The sequence below is a fragment of the Ammodytes marinus genome (genome assembly GCF_949987685.1).
Source record: "Ammodytes marinus genome assembly, chromosome: 11".
In the NCBI taxonomy this organism is placed as follows: domain Eukaryota; kingdom Metazoa; phylum Chordata; class Actinopteri; order Uranoscopiformes; family Ammodytidae; genus Ammodytes; species Ammodytes marinus.
The window spans coordinates 17,965,596-17,982,949 of record NC_137215.1 but is presented as its reverse complement, the minus strand read 5'-3'; the positions used below and the strand labels follow the sequence as shown (position 1 = coordinate 17,982,949).

Genomic DNA, 17,354 nt, shown 5'->3' with positions numbered 1-17,354 from the left:
GTTTTTCACATTTTATTTAATTTCATAAAACTAAATACTGCTTTTCAAAAAATCTTTGTTTGGAAAACATCCCAGTACTTAGCTGTTCCTGGTAAATTAAAGACATACCACTTTTATCTTTTTTGTGTGAAAGCAGAGTCAATTATAATGCCGGCTGAGAGGGGTTCCCAAACTTTTTCATATGACTGTATGCACTTAACCATAATGACTTACATCAGTGGGTATTTTCATTACGATCTAAAAAGTTAAAGATAAAATAGAATAATAAACGAGCAGCTTATAAGAAAAAATGAAGGGGGAATAAAACAAAATAAAATACCTAATGCTCTTCAGCATACATCCTTATGGGTATTCTCAAACAGCTTGAGCCTTTCCCCCGTGTGAAATCAAAACCATTAAGAAAAAAAAGGGCCGTGAACACAACAGAGGGGTTATTTTTCTCCATAAACAATTCATTTTGGCATATCGGAGAGGAAGTCAAATTGGATATTCGAGAGTCGCATAGTCTCCAGCAGAGGATGACGAGAAATAATGAGGAAATATTACCCCAAAAACTCTCTCCCCCAACTGAGCACAAGTCAACAGAGAAAAAAATTAAGAAGTTGTATATTTTTTTTCTTCTGATTTATCAAGGGAAATAGCTTTCCTTTTTTATTTTCAATAAATACTTCTTGCAGGGCTGCATTAAAGATCACCTATAAAACAAATTGTAAGAAGCATAAAAAAATAAATAAAACAAGCAAAACAAAATCCATGACGTGTGATGCAAACAGCATTAACACCACACATATATTTCTAGCAGAGTAGTTGCCTACTTTAGCTGCATTATTCATGAAATAGATCAGCATTTTATATTATAGCAGTGAGTAAAGTGTAAATTGTCTTGAATAATGTGAGGTAGATACAAATGCTCAAAGGGAAAAGGCCAATGCACTGGTGCTTTGATCTGCGCCAACGCGTAACACAGTCCTCTTCTTCAAAAGTGAAGATACGATAGTTCTGCTGCGGAAACACAGTCCAAATCTAAGCAAGTTTGAGGTATAAAGCCCGACCAGCAAACCATTAGTGTTGAATGAGCAGTCAGAAAGTTGTATCAGTTTGATAAAGAACGTCCACCCTCTCTCCTGACTAGGCACCTTTTTGTACTCTAGAAGCTTTATTTCCTGGAGTGAGGTATCAATACTGGGGTTCTGTCTTGTCCACATAGACAATACTTTCTCTTATTCACAGCCAATTCTTCGTTTGTCTTCATATTTCCAAGAGAGCCGCTGTGTGCACCTCACTCCTGTCCTTTTTCCTCTGCTTCCCGCCCCTCAGTCTGCATTGATATATGGCTCTAAGCAAGAGAGAAATACCCATAAATCCCTACAAAATATGCCTTCATTGGTCCCCCCACCCCACCCCAACCCAACCCAGTCCGGCCAATCTCCAACATTTCATAGCAAACTCTTTACATACAGAAATGAAGTATTTCACTGAAGGCTATTCGATTCACTCTGTATGGCTCATGTCAATCTGCAACTCTGTGTCTACGGTAGTAAATGCTTCCTCCTTTAAATATGCATGTGCGGTCAGCCTATGGTAGTTGGACTTACTAGAGGTTAATTAGGTTTCACCACTAGTTTTAGGCAATCAAATGTTAAGAGTGTTATATTTCTAATTCATATCTTAACAGGAGTGGTTATGTTTTCTGAGGTGCGGTTAGAGTCCAGCAGTGCTCCTACCTTGAGGGCCGGTGGGTCCGGGCTCCCCTGGTGGGCCTGGTACTCCGTCCTTGCCTGAAGGTCCTGGGGGCCCTTGGATCTGTGATGCTAAGATGCCTGCAGGTGTCTTCTGCATCATGTCGGCGCTGGATAGCCTCTCTGCAAGGAAAGATAAATACAAAAGGAAATCACATAACGAATGCAACTGAAATTAAAGACAGAGAGAGAGAGAGAGAAAGAGACCTAAAAAATATGGAACAATTTGTACCTTCAAAGACCCTCAAAACTTCATTTCTGATAAACACTTTAAGCTCCTCCATGAAACCAGGATCCCCCTGTTAGTGGAGAAGAAAAGGAAAACAATTTAATTAAGAGAAAAAAGTACGCCATCTTTCATTGGAGATTACATGAAATAACAATCAAATGGATGTCTGGCATGTATCTCAACTCAAAGATTTCTGAGACAGTTTGTGGAAACCATCTGTCGTGAAAGCAATATCAGGGAGCAGAACTCACATTTCTAGCTCTTTTCTAACTATTCAGTGAAATCCTGATTTTGCATTATAACACAAACATCTGCGCCTTAAACCCTGCTGGAAATACAGCAGATTCAGTCGGGGGATATTAAATCCATTTGATTGTCATTTCATGTATCTCCAATGAAAGATGTTCTAACTCTGTAATGAGCCTTCTTGGTTATTGCTTTATGTTCATATTTGCAATAATGTCCGTAAGAGAAAAAAACGACATCTTGTTACACCAACTCTGCATGCCTGTACATATACCTATTATCAAGGCCAATTAAACAACGTATCGCTCATTTCATCTTCTCTCACAAGATTTCAGGGCCGCAACGGTAACAATGGCAACAAGAGCCACCTTGGACCCTAAATCTCACATGCATTTCAAACAGTTTTTCATCTCCGCTGTGAATGTTATATAACCGCTGCGACTTTGCACACTGTGTAAAATGTCTGTGACACATGAAGGTGTTTTGGCTGCTGTGCAGAGCTCTAGGCACGCCCACACATCTCTGTCTTCTCTCTCTTTGTCTCCCTCTCTCCCTCTATGACCTTCGGAGTGGGAAGCGCTGAGCAGAAAGAGAACAGCAGCTTCCCTTGCACAGCCTTGTTTGATGTTTAATGTAGAAATCCATTAGCTGCACTATTTTCCATACGGGGAAAACGAGAACTGAACTAGTTACACAAGCACGGAGAACGAAGTAGCCGGAATAAGGTTTTTATCATCTGGAAAGATACAAAGTATTTGCTTGCTTTGAGGTATGTCAATGTACTACTCACCAAGAGCTTTACATTGTCTATCTGCCCTGGAGGGCCAGCGTCCCCCTTATGACCTATTGGTCCGACCGGTCCAATAGGGCCAGGGTCTCCTGCGCGTCCTCTCTCGCCTTGAACGCCTCGTCCTCCAGAGATCCCTGGATCCCCCTGCAGTGAAAAGAGCTAGTCATTGCTACATTGGCATATGGCATAAGCAGCACCACAGACACTAAATTCAGGCCTGACTCACACCCAACTGTATCACTTAACATGCCTTGCACACTGACCTATTTCTCCTAATGTGTCCAGTCAGTCACCTGTCCCACGGCTCTTTTTGCTAACTATAAAGCCTCATTTTGCATCCCCTATTTGCGATAGATTACTGCGGAAAGTGTGACAGAAGCCTTTAATTTTGCCTTGCAAATACAATAGGAAGCTGCACTGAGCGTTAAATGCCTTTATCTAGTGCTTATGTGCTCGTGGGGATTAGTCACATTTGTACTGAAGTGAAGACTTTCATTGCTATTCATCAAAACCCTTTTTTTCTGCTTTTCTGAGGCACAGAAACAGCTTATTTTTTTTTTGTAAGGCAGGGATGATGCTACTTACACGTTCTCCTTTGGATCCTCTGTCCCCTGTTCTACCTGAAGCTCCCTTAGAAAAAACAGGAAGAAAAGGATATTTAAATGCTGTTTTATCATAGTGATAATGTAAAGGAGTAACATCTGAATATTGGACAGAAATACAAAGAAAAACTGCTGACCCTGACGCTTTTCACCCCCTATACACATAAAGTAATGATGCAGGGGCAAACACAACTCTCTTATTCTAATATGTGCAGAGATTGAGGCAGAGATTCATGTAAGTTAAACCAGCCATATTGGCATAGCTCTCATATGTACTCTAATATTTGCAGAAGTGTCTGTTCTGTTGCCTGAAGCAAAAAAAAGAGACTGTGAGCAAGTTTTTTTTTGCTGAAATACTTGACTTTGAGAAATGCACACTTTTTCAGATGACTGTGCATCGATTGCTTCCTACTCAGTTTAGGTGAAATGCTTGTATAAAATCTCCCCGTATAGTGTTTCACCTTCTGCAATGTCACGGCTCCTCTGCATCACTCCCTTTTCCTATGAGAAATGCCCGCTCTCTCCCAACTACTGTATGGAGGAGCTGGGAGAGAAAATACCTGTCCCTGGCTCCGTGTCACAACATCTTGTGTCTTCCAATCGCTCCCTGTCACTCCTCATTGCCTCCCTTTTACTGTGCAGCGCAGCAAATACCTCAGGGAGCGTCGTTGTATCAATTTCCTGCTGGATTACGGGAGCCATGCAAAAGACAATCTGGCATCATGTGGTTTTTTAAAACGGGGCGTCTCTTTGTGATGCCGTTTCTCCCCCTGCCTGCTTTAATCTGCAGTGCTCTGTATTCCCCAATGCATGATGGGTAGGCTTAAATCTATCATCTAGCTCCAGTGAAATGTGCTTCCCTGAGCATTACATTAAAACCTCAAAGCAGTGTGTATAAGGATTCTGGAAGGAACTACAAGAGCAGAGCTGCCTGCTAGATGGCACTGTTGCCCCACCAAAAAAAGTCAGGCATAAAAAGACATGGGCATACAACTGTAGAGGGGCTCGGTGCAATGCTGAGATTTTAGAAGAAGAATGTTAACTTATAATTAGAAAACAATAAACTGCTTGGGCTGTCATTAGGGTGGTAAGTGACAAAAATCATGTTAATCAGAGACCAAAACAGCAATACTCTCAGCAGTTGGATATTAGCCTGAATAATGGGCTAGTAATGGCTAGTCACAGTAGAACTGTTAGGCATGCTGTGAGCCCATTCTCTGTGATTATGAAGTAAATAGTGTATAATACAGTTGATCAGTCAAAGGCAGACTTTGCTCCAACATTTGTTTCAATTTAAGTCAGGTTCATCAGGCAGGAAAATGCATATTTTCTATCGAAATGTCTACTGTTCTCTATTACCAACATTTCATCATTGCCTTAAGGGCATTAAGTGTATAATTGGGGTGAAAAAAATAAAAGTCAACAAAGCCTTAAATCTGCAGGATTTCATTAAGTTTCTATCGTTAAAATCTCAAATATGCAAATAGGTTTAATGCACTCAGGATGCTGTAGCTTGAGGGTATGGGGGGTAGGTAAAATCTGCTGTGCCATCTTATTGTAAAGCACTTTCTATAAGGGGATTTGCGGCGTGTTCGCACAGCTCACCTTGTATCCAGGAGTTCCATCTTTTCCCGCTCTCCCCTGCTCAAGGAGGGCAAGACAAACAAAGACATTTTGTATCAGCTCCCACCTTCGATTGGATCAGCACCGTTGCACTCCTAGTAATCTCCACAGTTAATGAGATATCTCAACCTAGGGATAATGATCCTGATTGCGGTGCAAAACACTGTTCCATTGTGCGCTTACAAGGGAAATTCACAGAAAACATCTCCGATGGTAATTATTACACAGAGGAAGGTAATCATTGGAAGGACAAGCGACCCCTAATATACATATTTTTTTTCTTCCATATTGTCCTTGAACCATGTTTTCTTCTTCCCAAATAAATGGTAAAATACCCAGCGATTAATGTGCTATTAAAGATAACTTTACTTAACCTAATGTAAAGGACAAGTGTGTTTTTTATTAAAGGTAGAGGATGCTTGTTGTCAGTAAATATCTCCTTACAATCCACTACCTGTCTGTATTTTTTGATTTTGACAAAAGTTGATTTTGATAACAAGCGTTCGCCAGAATCCCTGACTCCACCCTTTTAAAGCACAATTTCCTGCCGGTGCATTATTGGAAGGTGCTCTGGCAACGTGTAGTACTGTATGTAGTGCTGAATCTATAGAAGGGGAGCAAGATAATTCACGTAGCATCCTTACAGCAACACCTTGGGGTCCCTCGGGCCCTGGGAATCCTGTCTCTCCGATGGGCCCCCGCTCACCCTGTCAGAGAACAGAGACAGCCGGTTGTGACAGTCGGCTGGCGACAAAGGAATGACATGTGGATTGACAGCTCAAAGAGAGTTAGAGGTAGTGGCTCACCGACTCTCCTGGGATCCCTGCCTCTCCACGAGTGCCGGGCTTCCCCTGTCAATCACAAACATGGGGGAAGAGATCAGACCGGATGTTTGACAGGTCCTCAATGGTGTCATATCTACAGCACCTATGCAGCCCTCCCCCTTTATAACAGAGCAACCAGCCTACTCTAAATGCACCGAAAAATCCCCCGAACAGAACACAGGTTTATATCACATGTATTAATATAAAGCAGTGTTGTATGTGGGACTTCTGCTTACTTGCCTGCTATTGCATGTGCTTTTATGAAACGTCACCAACTTGTTGCCAGCAGTAGACTTAAATAACACAGGGCGATTTATCAAGGAGTGTGGAATGAGGAGGATGAGTGTGAGTCTGTATAGATTAATTGGAGAAAAAATAAATCTCACTTACTGAAGGACCTGGTATCCCAGACGGACCATGCAAACCAATATCGCCCTGAGGGAGAATTGCAGACGTGTCAGATAGATAATGTACACATCACATAAAGAGTAAGAATAAATCACTGTCATTTCAGCCAGACACATAGATACTGAGATCAGAACCATGCTGATTGATACATGGATTTAAGAAATGCCCTGGGCTCAACTTTGGCAATGTTCCCACAAAGATTTGGATGCAGGAAGCTGTGAAAAGTTGCACATGGGTAGCTATTAGATCAATGCTTTGGATCCAACTTGCTGTGGTATAACTGTATATCCATTAACAGATTTCAACCTGAAATTCCCTCAATCAATATTTGAAGAAAAAGGAAAACCCAAGTTATTGAATTCTCCGAAACCTATTTTCTCTTAAGTGACTCATAATTCAACCGGAACCCATTATGTGTTTCACTTTCACACAGGGGAGCATTCTTTAAAAAAAGGTTTAGCTGAATATCTTGTTCAGAAATAACCCCTTTAAATGTTCTGTAATGAGAATAAAGTACTGAGAGAGCACTTTACCTCCCTTTTTTAATCGGGTTAGGTCGTGAATGTTGCTTACCTTGGCACCAGGTAGCCCTTCAAGCCCTGGTAATCCCATGGCCCCTGGATCGCCCTATGAAAGAAAAACATCACACCTGCTGTGTCAAGTCGGAAAAGGTCACCACTGATAAGACTACGGGGTTGTTAGTGTCCCCTTTTTGCACCTAAGAATGATGCTATTTCTGTCTCACAGTCCTCAATAGGAGGTCGAGTTATCAGAAGGTAACAGGCATCATTATGAGGATGTCAGGAAACATAAACAAGCAAATATAGATCAAAGCTACACCAAGCCAGGTATTCATGAAATTCTGCTGGAGCTCAAGATTTCACACATTTCTATTCCCTCCTCCAGATATTCTCCACCGGGAATTAGCACATGCCTTTTGTGTGTCGATACGCAGGAAATCCTTAAGAGGACAATTCTTCAACCTGAGTGTATTACATTACATGATCTCTGACATACTGTCACAAGTTGCAGGCGACAGATGCGGTAGAAGAAGAAGAAAAAAAAAAGAGTCCCATTCGACAATCACAATCAGACTGGCTTTTGTGGCACTAAAAATAGATACAGAGCAATTCCAAGTGCTGGAGCAAAGTGATGGCCTCTATCTACCTCATCTTGCTCAAGCCACCATTGGAGGAATACCATTACACAGAATAGAGGGGGCAAAGCAGTTCTGACATAGACGGATCGCGATGGTAATTGTCACACATGTAGATTGTCATGAATAAGCGAGTGCGGCTGAAGGGGGGAGAGAGCGGGACCAGCCAAAGGATCAGCTGTGAGACGGATTGGGGCAATTCCGCCACAGCATCGGAGCCCGCTCGCACAATTTATTAAAATGTCAAATTAACATCCTGGTGAAAAATCACTGTGCAACAGAACAATAAAAAATGCAATCGGGCCCCGTGAGAATAAAGAATTCAAGTTGATGGCAGACGCGTCCAATTGTTTCCCCACGAGTGTGTGGACTTTTTTCAGGCTTTACGATGAAAAAGGGGAGGGGAGGGGGGGGGGGCACATTTGAAGTGCATATTGAGTTCATAGGTTTCTACTGGCAAGACAATATGGTACAATGGTTTCATGTTTGTGGTAGAAGTGATCATTTTGTTGCTGCGTATTGGAGTTCTACTCAGGGTGTTAAGTGCTCAGGCCTGAGGGTGTATTGACTTATGGTGTAGAGAACCGCAAAGACAATGATAGAAAGCAACAGGGCAGCTCTAACTTCTCAATTTGTTTGGGCAGCACAAACATTTTTTTCATAAAAATACACTTCAGAAGGAAAAGCTTCAACTCACTGAGGGTCCATCATCTCCTTTGGGTCCCTTGAAGAAGAGCAGGGGAAAAAGGACACATTAGCTCCATTTATGGGACAGCCTCTGTCATACAAATCATAAATATAGTCTGAAATGACGTGGGGCTGCTGTATGGAATTGTCATTGAAATGAATAGTATTTGTCATTGCTTATGTTCTCTCACAGTTTCGGTCTGTGAATCATGCATTCATTGTGTTACATGTAGTGTCACACAAGGTTGCAAATGATCAGGGGAATATATTATGCTATCTGGTCACACATGCTTTATATGAACACTGGCCATGCATGTTTAAATCTCTTATTGATTGCTCCAGACTAGGAGATAGATGCAGTACAGGGAGAGGCATCCCCAAGATTTAGCTGTGGTTCACGTGTGCATTGTGCACTGCTGGATATTGGAGTGTCTTTTTTTATGTCACCACCTTCTTTGTTCATGGTGGTGGATTGAACCCTGCAAGGGCCTGTTAATGAATGAATGTCTCCCAGGACTGGTCTAGATTACAAACTGTCTGATAAGGAGGAGCAGGGGAGGGGGAGCTGATAAGCGATATATGGGATGGGTCACTTCAGCTTGGCACTGCATAGAGCAACATACCCTGTGTTCCAATACCCATACTTTCTGCTATTTAGTATGGTAGTTGGTTTTTAGTGTTGAAAACAGAATGCTATTTGGGCGATTCTGACCCACAATCCAGTGCCCACCAGAAGTGACGTCACATCAACGGAGCCTCCGTATAAAAAGGGGGGGAGGAGGGGTGCGACGGATATAAAAGCAAGAGGCAAGATCAAGGCGCAATGTTATGATGAAATAAATAAGTAAGTAAAGTATCTCCCAATTGTATGCCTATATACATGCATGCCAACTAGATTATTTTAATGGTCAGTAGTATGGTCATGTAGTATGTAGAATAGTAAAAAAAAAGAAGGGGGAAGCGATTTGGAACGCAGGGTGAACCTCTAATTCCATTTTTGCTTATCTCCCGGGCATGCTCATACAGTATGAGCATGCCCGTGTGTTGGTGTTTCTCAAGTACACTGTAAAAGGAATTGCTTCAGTGATAAATAAATATGATTATGCTTACCGGAGCACCCGGCGCTCCAGGGGGTCCTAAAATAGCTCCACCACTCTGGAAAGAAAGATTTTTTTTGATATTTGTAATGTTATGTTACTACACATTTGACAATATGAGTCAAACACATTTTTTTAACCACAATCAGAGATTATTTTCTGTCAATATGATTGATGGCAACCTTACAGTGACTGTGTATTCACTGCAGATCAAGATGACATTATCACTGAGTTAAAAGGGCCTTAGAAAAAAGTCCTTACCTGCAGCTTGTAGAGGCTGCCCATCCCATTGCCCTCCACGTAAGGTACACCCTAAAACACAATCAACAGTAAATCAGACATCTCCTCTCGCTGCTCTGGGAGTTTTTAAAGGCACCAAGAGGCTTTACAGCATAACTGTACAGTACAGTAGGTCCTAGTTCAGTTATACACTGCTAAGCCACTAAAAGCTAACATGAGAGAGATCAATAGCTCATTTGGTGATTACATAAAACAAGAAGGGAAGGGTGTGAAAGAGACAGTGAGAGGTTAAAAAGAGCAGGCAAAACAGAGAACAGAGGACTTTTTAATCCTTGAGTCTGCAGAGAAACCAGAGTATGGCAGAAATACAAAAGAGTGCTCTGATTAAAAGAGATTCTGGGGTATGAGAACTAGATAACCTAGATCTCTTTGGTAGCATTACTACAATACAAAGAATGTTCTTCCCATGATAGAATGGTAGAGGGCAGCTATTGTAAATGTAGAAGGAGGCTCTCATTTAGAAGCCAGCGAATGCTTGTGCCCTCTCCAGGCCACTGAGCCATCCCCTGTCCTCCCAGACTGCAGTTTATGAGAGCAGGGTATGTGTGTGTGTGTGTGTGTAGGGGAGGTGGGGGGGCACTGCAGGTTCAAGGGGACGGCTGATGAATTATAGATTTGCCTTTGGAAGTGCTTACTCACTGGCCTTTTAAAGGGAGGGAGTATGATTCAATGCCAGCTAGCAGGCCGCCACAATTTCATCATATTTGTACGTGTTCGTCGATTATGTTTTATTTTTTTCGTGTTACAGCAAAATATTGTTAGTCGTTTCTGTAGGTGGAGATGCCGAGGTGAGGTTTTTACTCTAACCTTTACTTGAGTATGAGAAAAGAGCAAGAGCAAACAACATTATCCTTTTAACAGAATGAAGAAAGTCAGTTAACAGAATCACAATAGGAAAACGAATTGAAGCATGGCTAGGACCCTCACAGAGGTTGTGAGACTCCCTCATGACCATCTGGCTCTAGTTGAGGCAGGAGCAACTTACCGGAGGCCCTGGAAGCCCTGTCATGCCCGGAGGTCCATCATTTCCCTGCCAAACACAAATCAGAGGAATTCTTTAAACATGTCAGTGAAAATTGGAAATGTTTATCACGCACAGCCCCGTGCTAATGTAATCCAATGATATGGAACCTCATTTGCCAACTCTGAGACAAATTACATCCTGAGATTCCTTTAAGAGATTTGGTTTCCATTTCTTTTCTGCATTTTTTTTGTATCCTTATTATAGGAACTTGAGTCGGTTTGTTTCATTATATTTAAGACAAGCTTTGTGCCATGGTGTTCCAACAAAACACACCTGAAACACTTTGCATGCAAATTAATAAACATGAAGAATATCAGGTAAGTCGCATAGTGTGCTCATTCATCCACTATATACTGTATATTAAAAACAGGAAGGCACACACAAACACATCCATGCACACCTTCATTTTTCACAAGAAACTGTTGTGAAACACCTTACTTTGTCTCCTTTTGTTCCCACTTGGCCCATTGGCCCGGGTCTACCCAGAATCCCCTGCAAACAGAACAGCATCAGAAGAAAGCCTGACACACATTGCTACAAAAACCATCTTTTCCGTTATGAAATAATCTGTTATGAAATAATCAGAGAGATTTTTGTTTAATTTAGGCTTCTTACCGGGGCCCCTGTACGACCGGTCACGCCAGGAAGTCCTGGTACTCCAGTAGACCCCTGGAAGACACACAAATCATATTTTTATATTTCTTTTTTAAAACTACATTCAAATATATATTAATAGCAGTCAGTCAATAGGCAAAACTCTACATCTATGGCATTGATGGAAATATATTAAGTGGGTTTTCCCTAAGCAGACTCTCTAAATCTAAGGTGTAATTTATTGGTCTAACTCTTGATGCATGAAGCAGCTTATTTAGGGGTCCATTAGCTAACAAAAATCCAAAAGGAAATACTACAGATAGAGCTTGCAAGTACACTGTAGATGATAAATTAGCAAACGTTATCAACACCGCAATGACTATGGGACACATTCCATTGTCTACTGTGTGTTAATTTGCTCAGATAACGCGTTTCTGAACTGTACGTTGTATTTTAGTGATGACATTGCATGTGTTTCTCTCAATGATTTCTTTTATCACTGAAAATAAAATAAAAAACCTCAACAGGGCCATAAAACATGTTTTTATTGAGCCTATAAAATCCAGAAACAAGTGTGGCTGTTAGTGAAAATCACCCCTGCCTTTCTAGTTCAATGCTGAATGTTGACCTATGAAATGCCTCTCAGCTCCTTTAAAGAGTGCCTTGTTTTTTAATCAGCAAACACACACACACACACACACACACACACACACACACACACACACACACACACACACACACACACACACACACACACACACACGCGAGCAGGGCAGGCGAGGTTTCTTTATATAGTAGCTACGTACAGTACTAAGGTCAAATCAAATCAGTTTTATTTGTATAGCCCAATATCACAAATAGATATTTGCCTCAGTGGGCTTTACATTCCACGACATGCTGCAATAGATGTCATAAGTAGAGAAAAATCACGAAGGAATTCGATCATTGACCAGATGTTTACATGGTAATACTAAAGTAAAGTGTGTATAGTGAATAGTGTGGATGCAGGAGGACTTCAGATGCTAAAGATGGAGCATAGTGCACATGCAGCACTGCGCATAGCTTTTGAAAGCCTCTTTTTCAAAAAAGACTTTGGGAGCAAGGCGGCATTTAAGATGAGGAAGACATTACAATATATTGACATTATTTTGAAAAAAAAAAAAACCTTTCTCTCAATGTTAAAATGACTTCTGGATAGTTAGATAACAACCACATTCATTTGTTTAGATTCAACTTTAATTTTTTCAACCCACCTCATCCCCTTTATCTCCGGTGGGGCCTGAAAACCCTCTCTCTCCTTTGACTCCCTGCAGGGAGGCAGAACAAACAAGGTTGAGGGAAAAGTGAATGTTTATTTTTTTACCAGATATGAAAAGCCCTTAAACTGAAAGCTGATGGCTGCAAACTCCAAAATGTCTCTTCTCTTCTTACAGCACCACACGACTTGAAACTGCCTTGTGGTACGACACTGTATCCATAGCAACAACGTCTGCAGCATACAGTGTGCGTGTCCAAAATAATATGGCTTGCACAACAGCTGGTTAGGGCTTCCAGAGATAATCCAAAAGGCAATTCATGAAAAGTGTTTGTCACAATGTAAATCTCCATATATTACAGTAAACACACATTTCAATAAAACAATATCACAGAATGAGGCTATTAGCTTCACAGATTATTTTGTCATGCTGAGAAGCTGAATAATTCATGTGCAGATCCGCACAAACAATAACAATTAAGAAATGTGTTTTATTATTCATCGAGAACATACAACAGAATACGCCTGTCATACCTTTGGGCCCTCTTTCCCAGGGTTACCCATAGGTCCTCTTACACCGGGATCCCCCTGTTTAGGATAGAAGTACACAATAATGCATTTGGGGTGAAAGCACTTATGCACTCAAAGTATTTAAATCAGCAACCCCATAGGGAAAGATTTAACAGGTGTTGTGTATTGCAAAGTAAACATGTTTACAGTGTCTGTTCCAAAATTGCCTTCCGGTGACTGATACATTACCTTTTCTCCCAGCATGCCTTCTCCTCCTTGCACTCCGGGGGACCCTTTCTCTCCCTTCTGTCCAGGAAGGCCCGGAACCTTCGTCTGGCACACGCTACAGGCGTTCTGCCAGCGCGCAGGCAAAGGGAGGAAGCAAAAAGTTGTGGCACACAGATACGATTTCATCAAGCTTACTGGGACTGGATGCCAATTGTGATCGTATAGGTACAGGTACATTCTCAGAGTTGCTTTGTATGCTGCACGGCTCACAATACTACATACATGGTTAGATGAAGATCCTCCTGATATTACAATGTGGTATGAAAAGTATGTCCATCTTGCCATTGGAGATAGTATCACATGCATTAAGAGATACACTTAAAGGAATACTTCAGCCATACGGAACCGGCATACTATCATTATAAAATCGCTATTATAATATAATTAATGAGCTTTGTCTTCCCCCAGTCTTCCCTTGACCCAGCTGTCCTGTTAATCCTAACCCTACATTTCACCATGTGTGACATCACACATGGGAACATGTAGGGTAGACAGTGAGACCATAAAACACTCTTTCTGCCTTTTCTCAGGCTAGGATGAACCGATTTTCTTTTTTTGCACATTTATACTAGGATCTCAGAATTCAATACACCTTCATATTTCCACCGGTGAAGTAGGTATTTAATATATTTTTTAGGGAATGGTCCCCTGAAAGAAGAATGGTCTAGAGAGTGATATGTATAGGGGTATGAATTTGAAGGTTGACTGAATAAACACAGAAAATGTTAAATTTTGCAGGCACTGCTGTCTGTGACTACTGTTCATTTTATTTTACGTTGCTTTTTATGTTTTTGTGTGATTGTCTGTTTATGTCTTGTGGTCTCAAGTATGTATTGTATCACTTTGTGGTTCATTGTATTGTATCACATTAAAATAAATTAATTTAAAAAAAAAATCTACGCCGGGGCACTGCATTTTTTCGCCCTTTATTATGTCACATCCCCTGGGTGGAGGACAAGACCCCGACTGACACACAGTGTTCTCTAAATGTCTGCCGAGCAGAAATAATGTGAACCCGCCAAGAGTGTCTCCAAGAGTGTCTCTCATCAAGGTGAGTGGTGAACTTTGTCAAACTCATTGGCTGTGACATTTAAGGTGAGAATCTTAAAGATCATTGTCACCGATTTTTGGTTTAGATTATATATAGGCAGCACTGCAATCTTCCAGGAAATAGGAAGGAGCTCTCAGTTGGAGTGGAAGCAGTAGAAACAGGTATACTGCATCATTAAAAAAATAGTCTGAAATGGTCCGTACATTCTCGTTATCTAATTCTGAATCAAGGGAAATGTTATCAATCAAACAACATCTGTAGAGCGAGTTATAATTGAGGTTATAAATGAAAAAGAAACTTTAAACTGAGCTGAATGTGCTTAGTTCTTTTTTAGTAGGGGACATCAAGGTGGTGAAAGTACAATTTAGAGTGCCACTAAGCAATTCTGGTGAAGGCTGTGAACATTAGCTGAATCAAACAGAGCACTTAATGGATAAACAAGTTGACACGGAAGGAAGCGTGTCACTCAAAATTACGACGTTTAGCATCAGGCTATATCCGTCAATAATTAGCTATGTAAAGGCATTGTACTTGAAATGCTTTAAGTATTACAAATGAGAGAGGTTTATTCAGCAAAGTGCTCTCCTGCTGGTATTATTGTTGAGTAGTAAGTGACTAATCTGCTTCCATCAAAAGAAAAAAACTAAAGCAATCAGTAATTTGTGTGTGTTTTGATGGAAAAGGCCAGTTATGAAAGGTAACAGCCACACTAGAAGCACTTGATCTCCCTTTTCATACTGTGTCATAGCCGGTAATAAAGTCTAAAGGCTTGAAAGTGTTTCACATTTAGAATTTGGCCGTGCAGCCCTAGAGTAGATTTTGCATTTGGTCAGAAAACAAAAAAAGGGACCTTGAATGCTGTTTGTAACAACTGTTGGTAAACAAGGGCCAATATCCCTTTAGGAATGCCACTTGGGACAACAGTATAAGAAAATAAAGATATGGATTTAGGGAGCATCCTTGTACATTCTTTGGTAAGAGCAGTTTAAAGTTTTTTGTTGGGTTTGAGTGATCAGGGACCTACAAGAGGAAATTGAATTCACCCATTTTCAAGCAAGAGAAGTGAAAGCTGTCCTATAAAAGGCTTTTCTTATTTTTCTTCATGGGATCTGAAATATTGTACATAGAATATAATGTTTGAAGCAGTGGTGCATATCTTGTGTCTGATCAAACTCACTTACTATAAACCAATAGATGAATAGACTAATATATTGATATTTTCAATATGATGTCATTATGTGTGTAAAGGCATTTAAAGACCGTAAAGACAGTTTATTATTATCAATACATTTGATAAATGTATGCAGTTTTTGTATCTAGCATGAGGCATCCTCAAAGAAAGATACTCAATTATAATTGACAGCAATGAACAATTCCAACTAGGATGATTGCTGTAACAAAACAAGTGTGAAGTTCCGTATTGCTCGTTCACATGGCATTTAATTGCAAAGTGTTTTACACTCAATATGTACGTCAAATTGTGGTACAGTATGGCTTGACTCTGCACCTGTGGTGATTATTTGAGTGTTTTTTTCTACAGATAATTCTCCCAGTCAACCTGATGGAGGCACTCAAGGGCTTTCATTCTTTTACTCTCTAAGCTGATAGCATCCATATATTAATAAAATAGTTGCCTTTCAAATGAACAATAAACATAGCCTATTGATACATAATTTTTGGTAATGAAAAAGTGTAGCTATCATCAACTATGAAGAAAATATACCTTGAGTAGAGCACCCATGTCTCCAACAATTGGCAGGGCAGTCTGTCAAAAGAGAAGAAAGGAAATCCTTGAAATGTCTCAATTTCGGGAACTGGGAAATCTTTCAAGTGTTCATGTTAGAGTTATTCTGCTGTTGTTTGTTTCGGGCAGCTGCATCTGGCAAGTAGCTCAAAACATCGATTTAAAAGACCATCTTATACGCCTTAAAGGAAATATGATTCCACCCCAAACATTTTTTAACAGAGTTTCATTTTCAATTCTTTTCTGACACGCTCCAGGAAACTGTTTAATAACTGTGGTGCTGCAGGACACACTCTCCATATCTTCAAAACATTGCTGTTCTCTGGAGTTGAGAAAAACATTTTCAAATTGCAGCCCTGTGTACTTTTTAAAGACATCAAATTGAAAAATGAATTGGTTTCTTGGGTCTTTACCGGTCTTAATGATAAGTTCTTTGTATGTTACATTTGCAAGGCTTCGATGCAGCAGTAGCTCTCGTATGGTACTCACCCTACAGCTAAAATAACTAGAGTAAAATCTGACTTGAAACATATGAAAACACAAGAAGGTCAAAAACATGCACTAACGACAGCCAATTTTTGGTTAACTGCATCATTTTCATGAAGGTGATGTTAGTTATTGAAGCGAAGGATAAGCTGCTAATTATCGAACACTGAAGCTGGACTCTGAAGAGTGACTTGGAATGTAAGGTGAGCTCTGTAGTACTCAGCCTCAGTTATGCACAGCTGCAGAAATCAGATATTAGATTTTCTTACTTACTGGTTCACCTGGGGGTCCAGCAGGGCCTGGGGGGCCTGGTCTACCAGGGGGGCCCTTTAATGAGACAAAGAAAAGGAGTTAACGATCCTTCTGGCTATGTTTCCAAGCAGACATGCACACACCATTACTTTGCTCTCACGCCTATCTCAGCTGGTGGGGATTTGTGTCCAGGGGCTACAGTATGATGTATCATACTTGGTCATCAACAGTGGGTAGCTGATATTATTTTATGCTTACAGCCATCTGTTATCTGCTGTAGTGTATATGTGTAAGAACAGACTGATCTCACTCACCTCTCTTCCTTGAACTCCAGCAGGGCCAGATAAACCAGGGAGTCCTCGAAGACCCTGAAAAAGCACCCATGCAACAATTTTAACGATCTGAAGTTTCTTTATACAACCAGCACCCTCCTGCTAACTGCATGGTGT

At 40.8% G+C, this 17,354-nt stretch overlaps 1 protein-coding gene across 1 annotated transcript in view; it reads right to left on the bottom strand.

Annotated features, from left to right (window-relative positions):
• LOC307257633 (uncharacterized protein) overlaps positions 1-17,354 on the bottom strand; it is a gene marked incomplete at both ends in the record, with an annotated part of 92,550 nt that overhangs the window by 6,799 nt on the left and 68,397 nt on the right. The window contains 21 exons of the mRNA XM_080036892.1: positions 1,725-1,862; positions 1,972-2,038; positions 3,005-3,148; positions 3,590-3,634; positions 5,212-5,247; positions 5,874-5,936; positions 6,036-6,080; positions 6,444-6,488; positions 7,035-7,088; positions 8,315-8,341; positions 9,415-9,459; positions 9,663-9,713; positions 10,687-10,731; positions 11,164-11,217; positions 11,341-11,394; positions 12,573-12,626; positions 13,109-13,162; positions 13,334-13,438; positions 16,147-16,188; positions 16,927-16,980; positions 17,220-17,273. Coding sequence (XP_079893018.1) covers positions 1,725-1,862; positions 1,972-2,038; positions 3,005-3,148; positions 3,590-3,634; positions 5,212-5,247; positions 5,874-5,936; positions 6,036-6,080; positions 6,444-6,488; positions 7,035-7,088; positions 8,315-8,341; positions 9,415-9,459; positions 9,663-9,713; positions 10,687-10,731; positions 11,164-11,217; positions 11,341-11,394; positions 12,573-12,626; positions 13,109-13,162; positions 13,334-13,438; positions 16,147-16,188; positions 16,927-16,980; positions 17,220-17,273 — 1,276 coding nt within the window. The remainder of the gene's footprint in view (positions 1-1,724; positions 1,863-1,971; positions 2,039-3,004; positions 3,149-3,589; positions 3,635-5,211; positions 5,248-5,873; positions 5,937-6,035; positions 6,081-6,443; positions 6,489-7,034; positions 7,089-8,314; positions 8,342-9,414; positions 9,460-9,662; positions 9,714-10,686; positions 10,732-11,163; positions 11,218-11,340; positions 11,395-12,572; positions 12,627-13,108; positions 13,163-13,333; positions 13,439-16,146; positions 16,189-16,926; positions 16,981-17,219; positions 17,274-17,354) is intronic.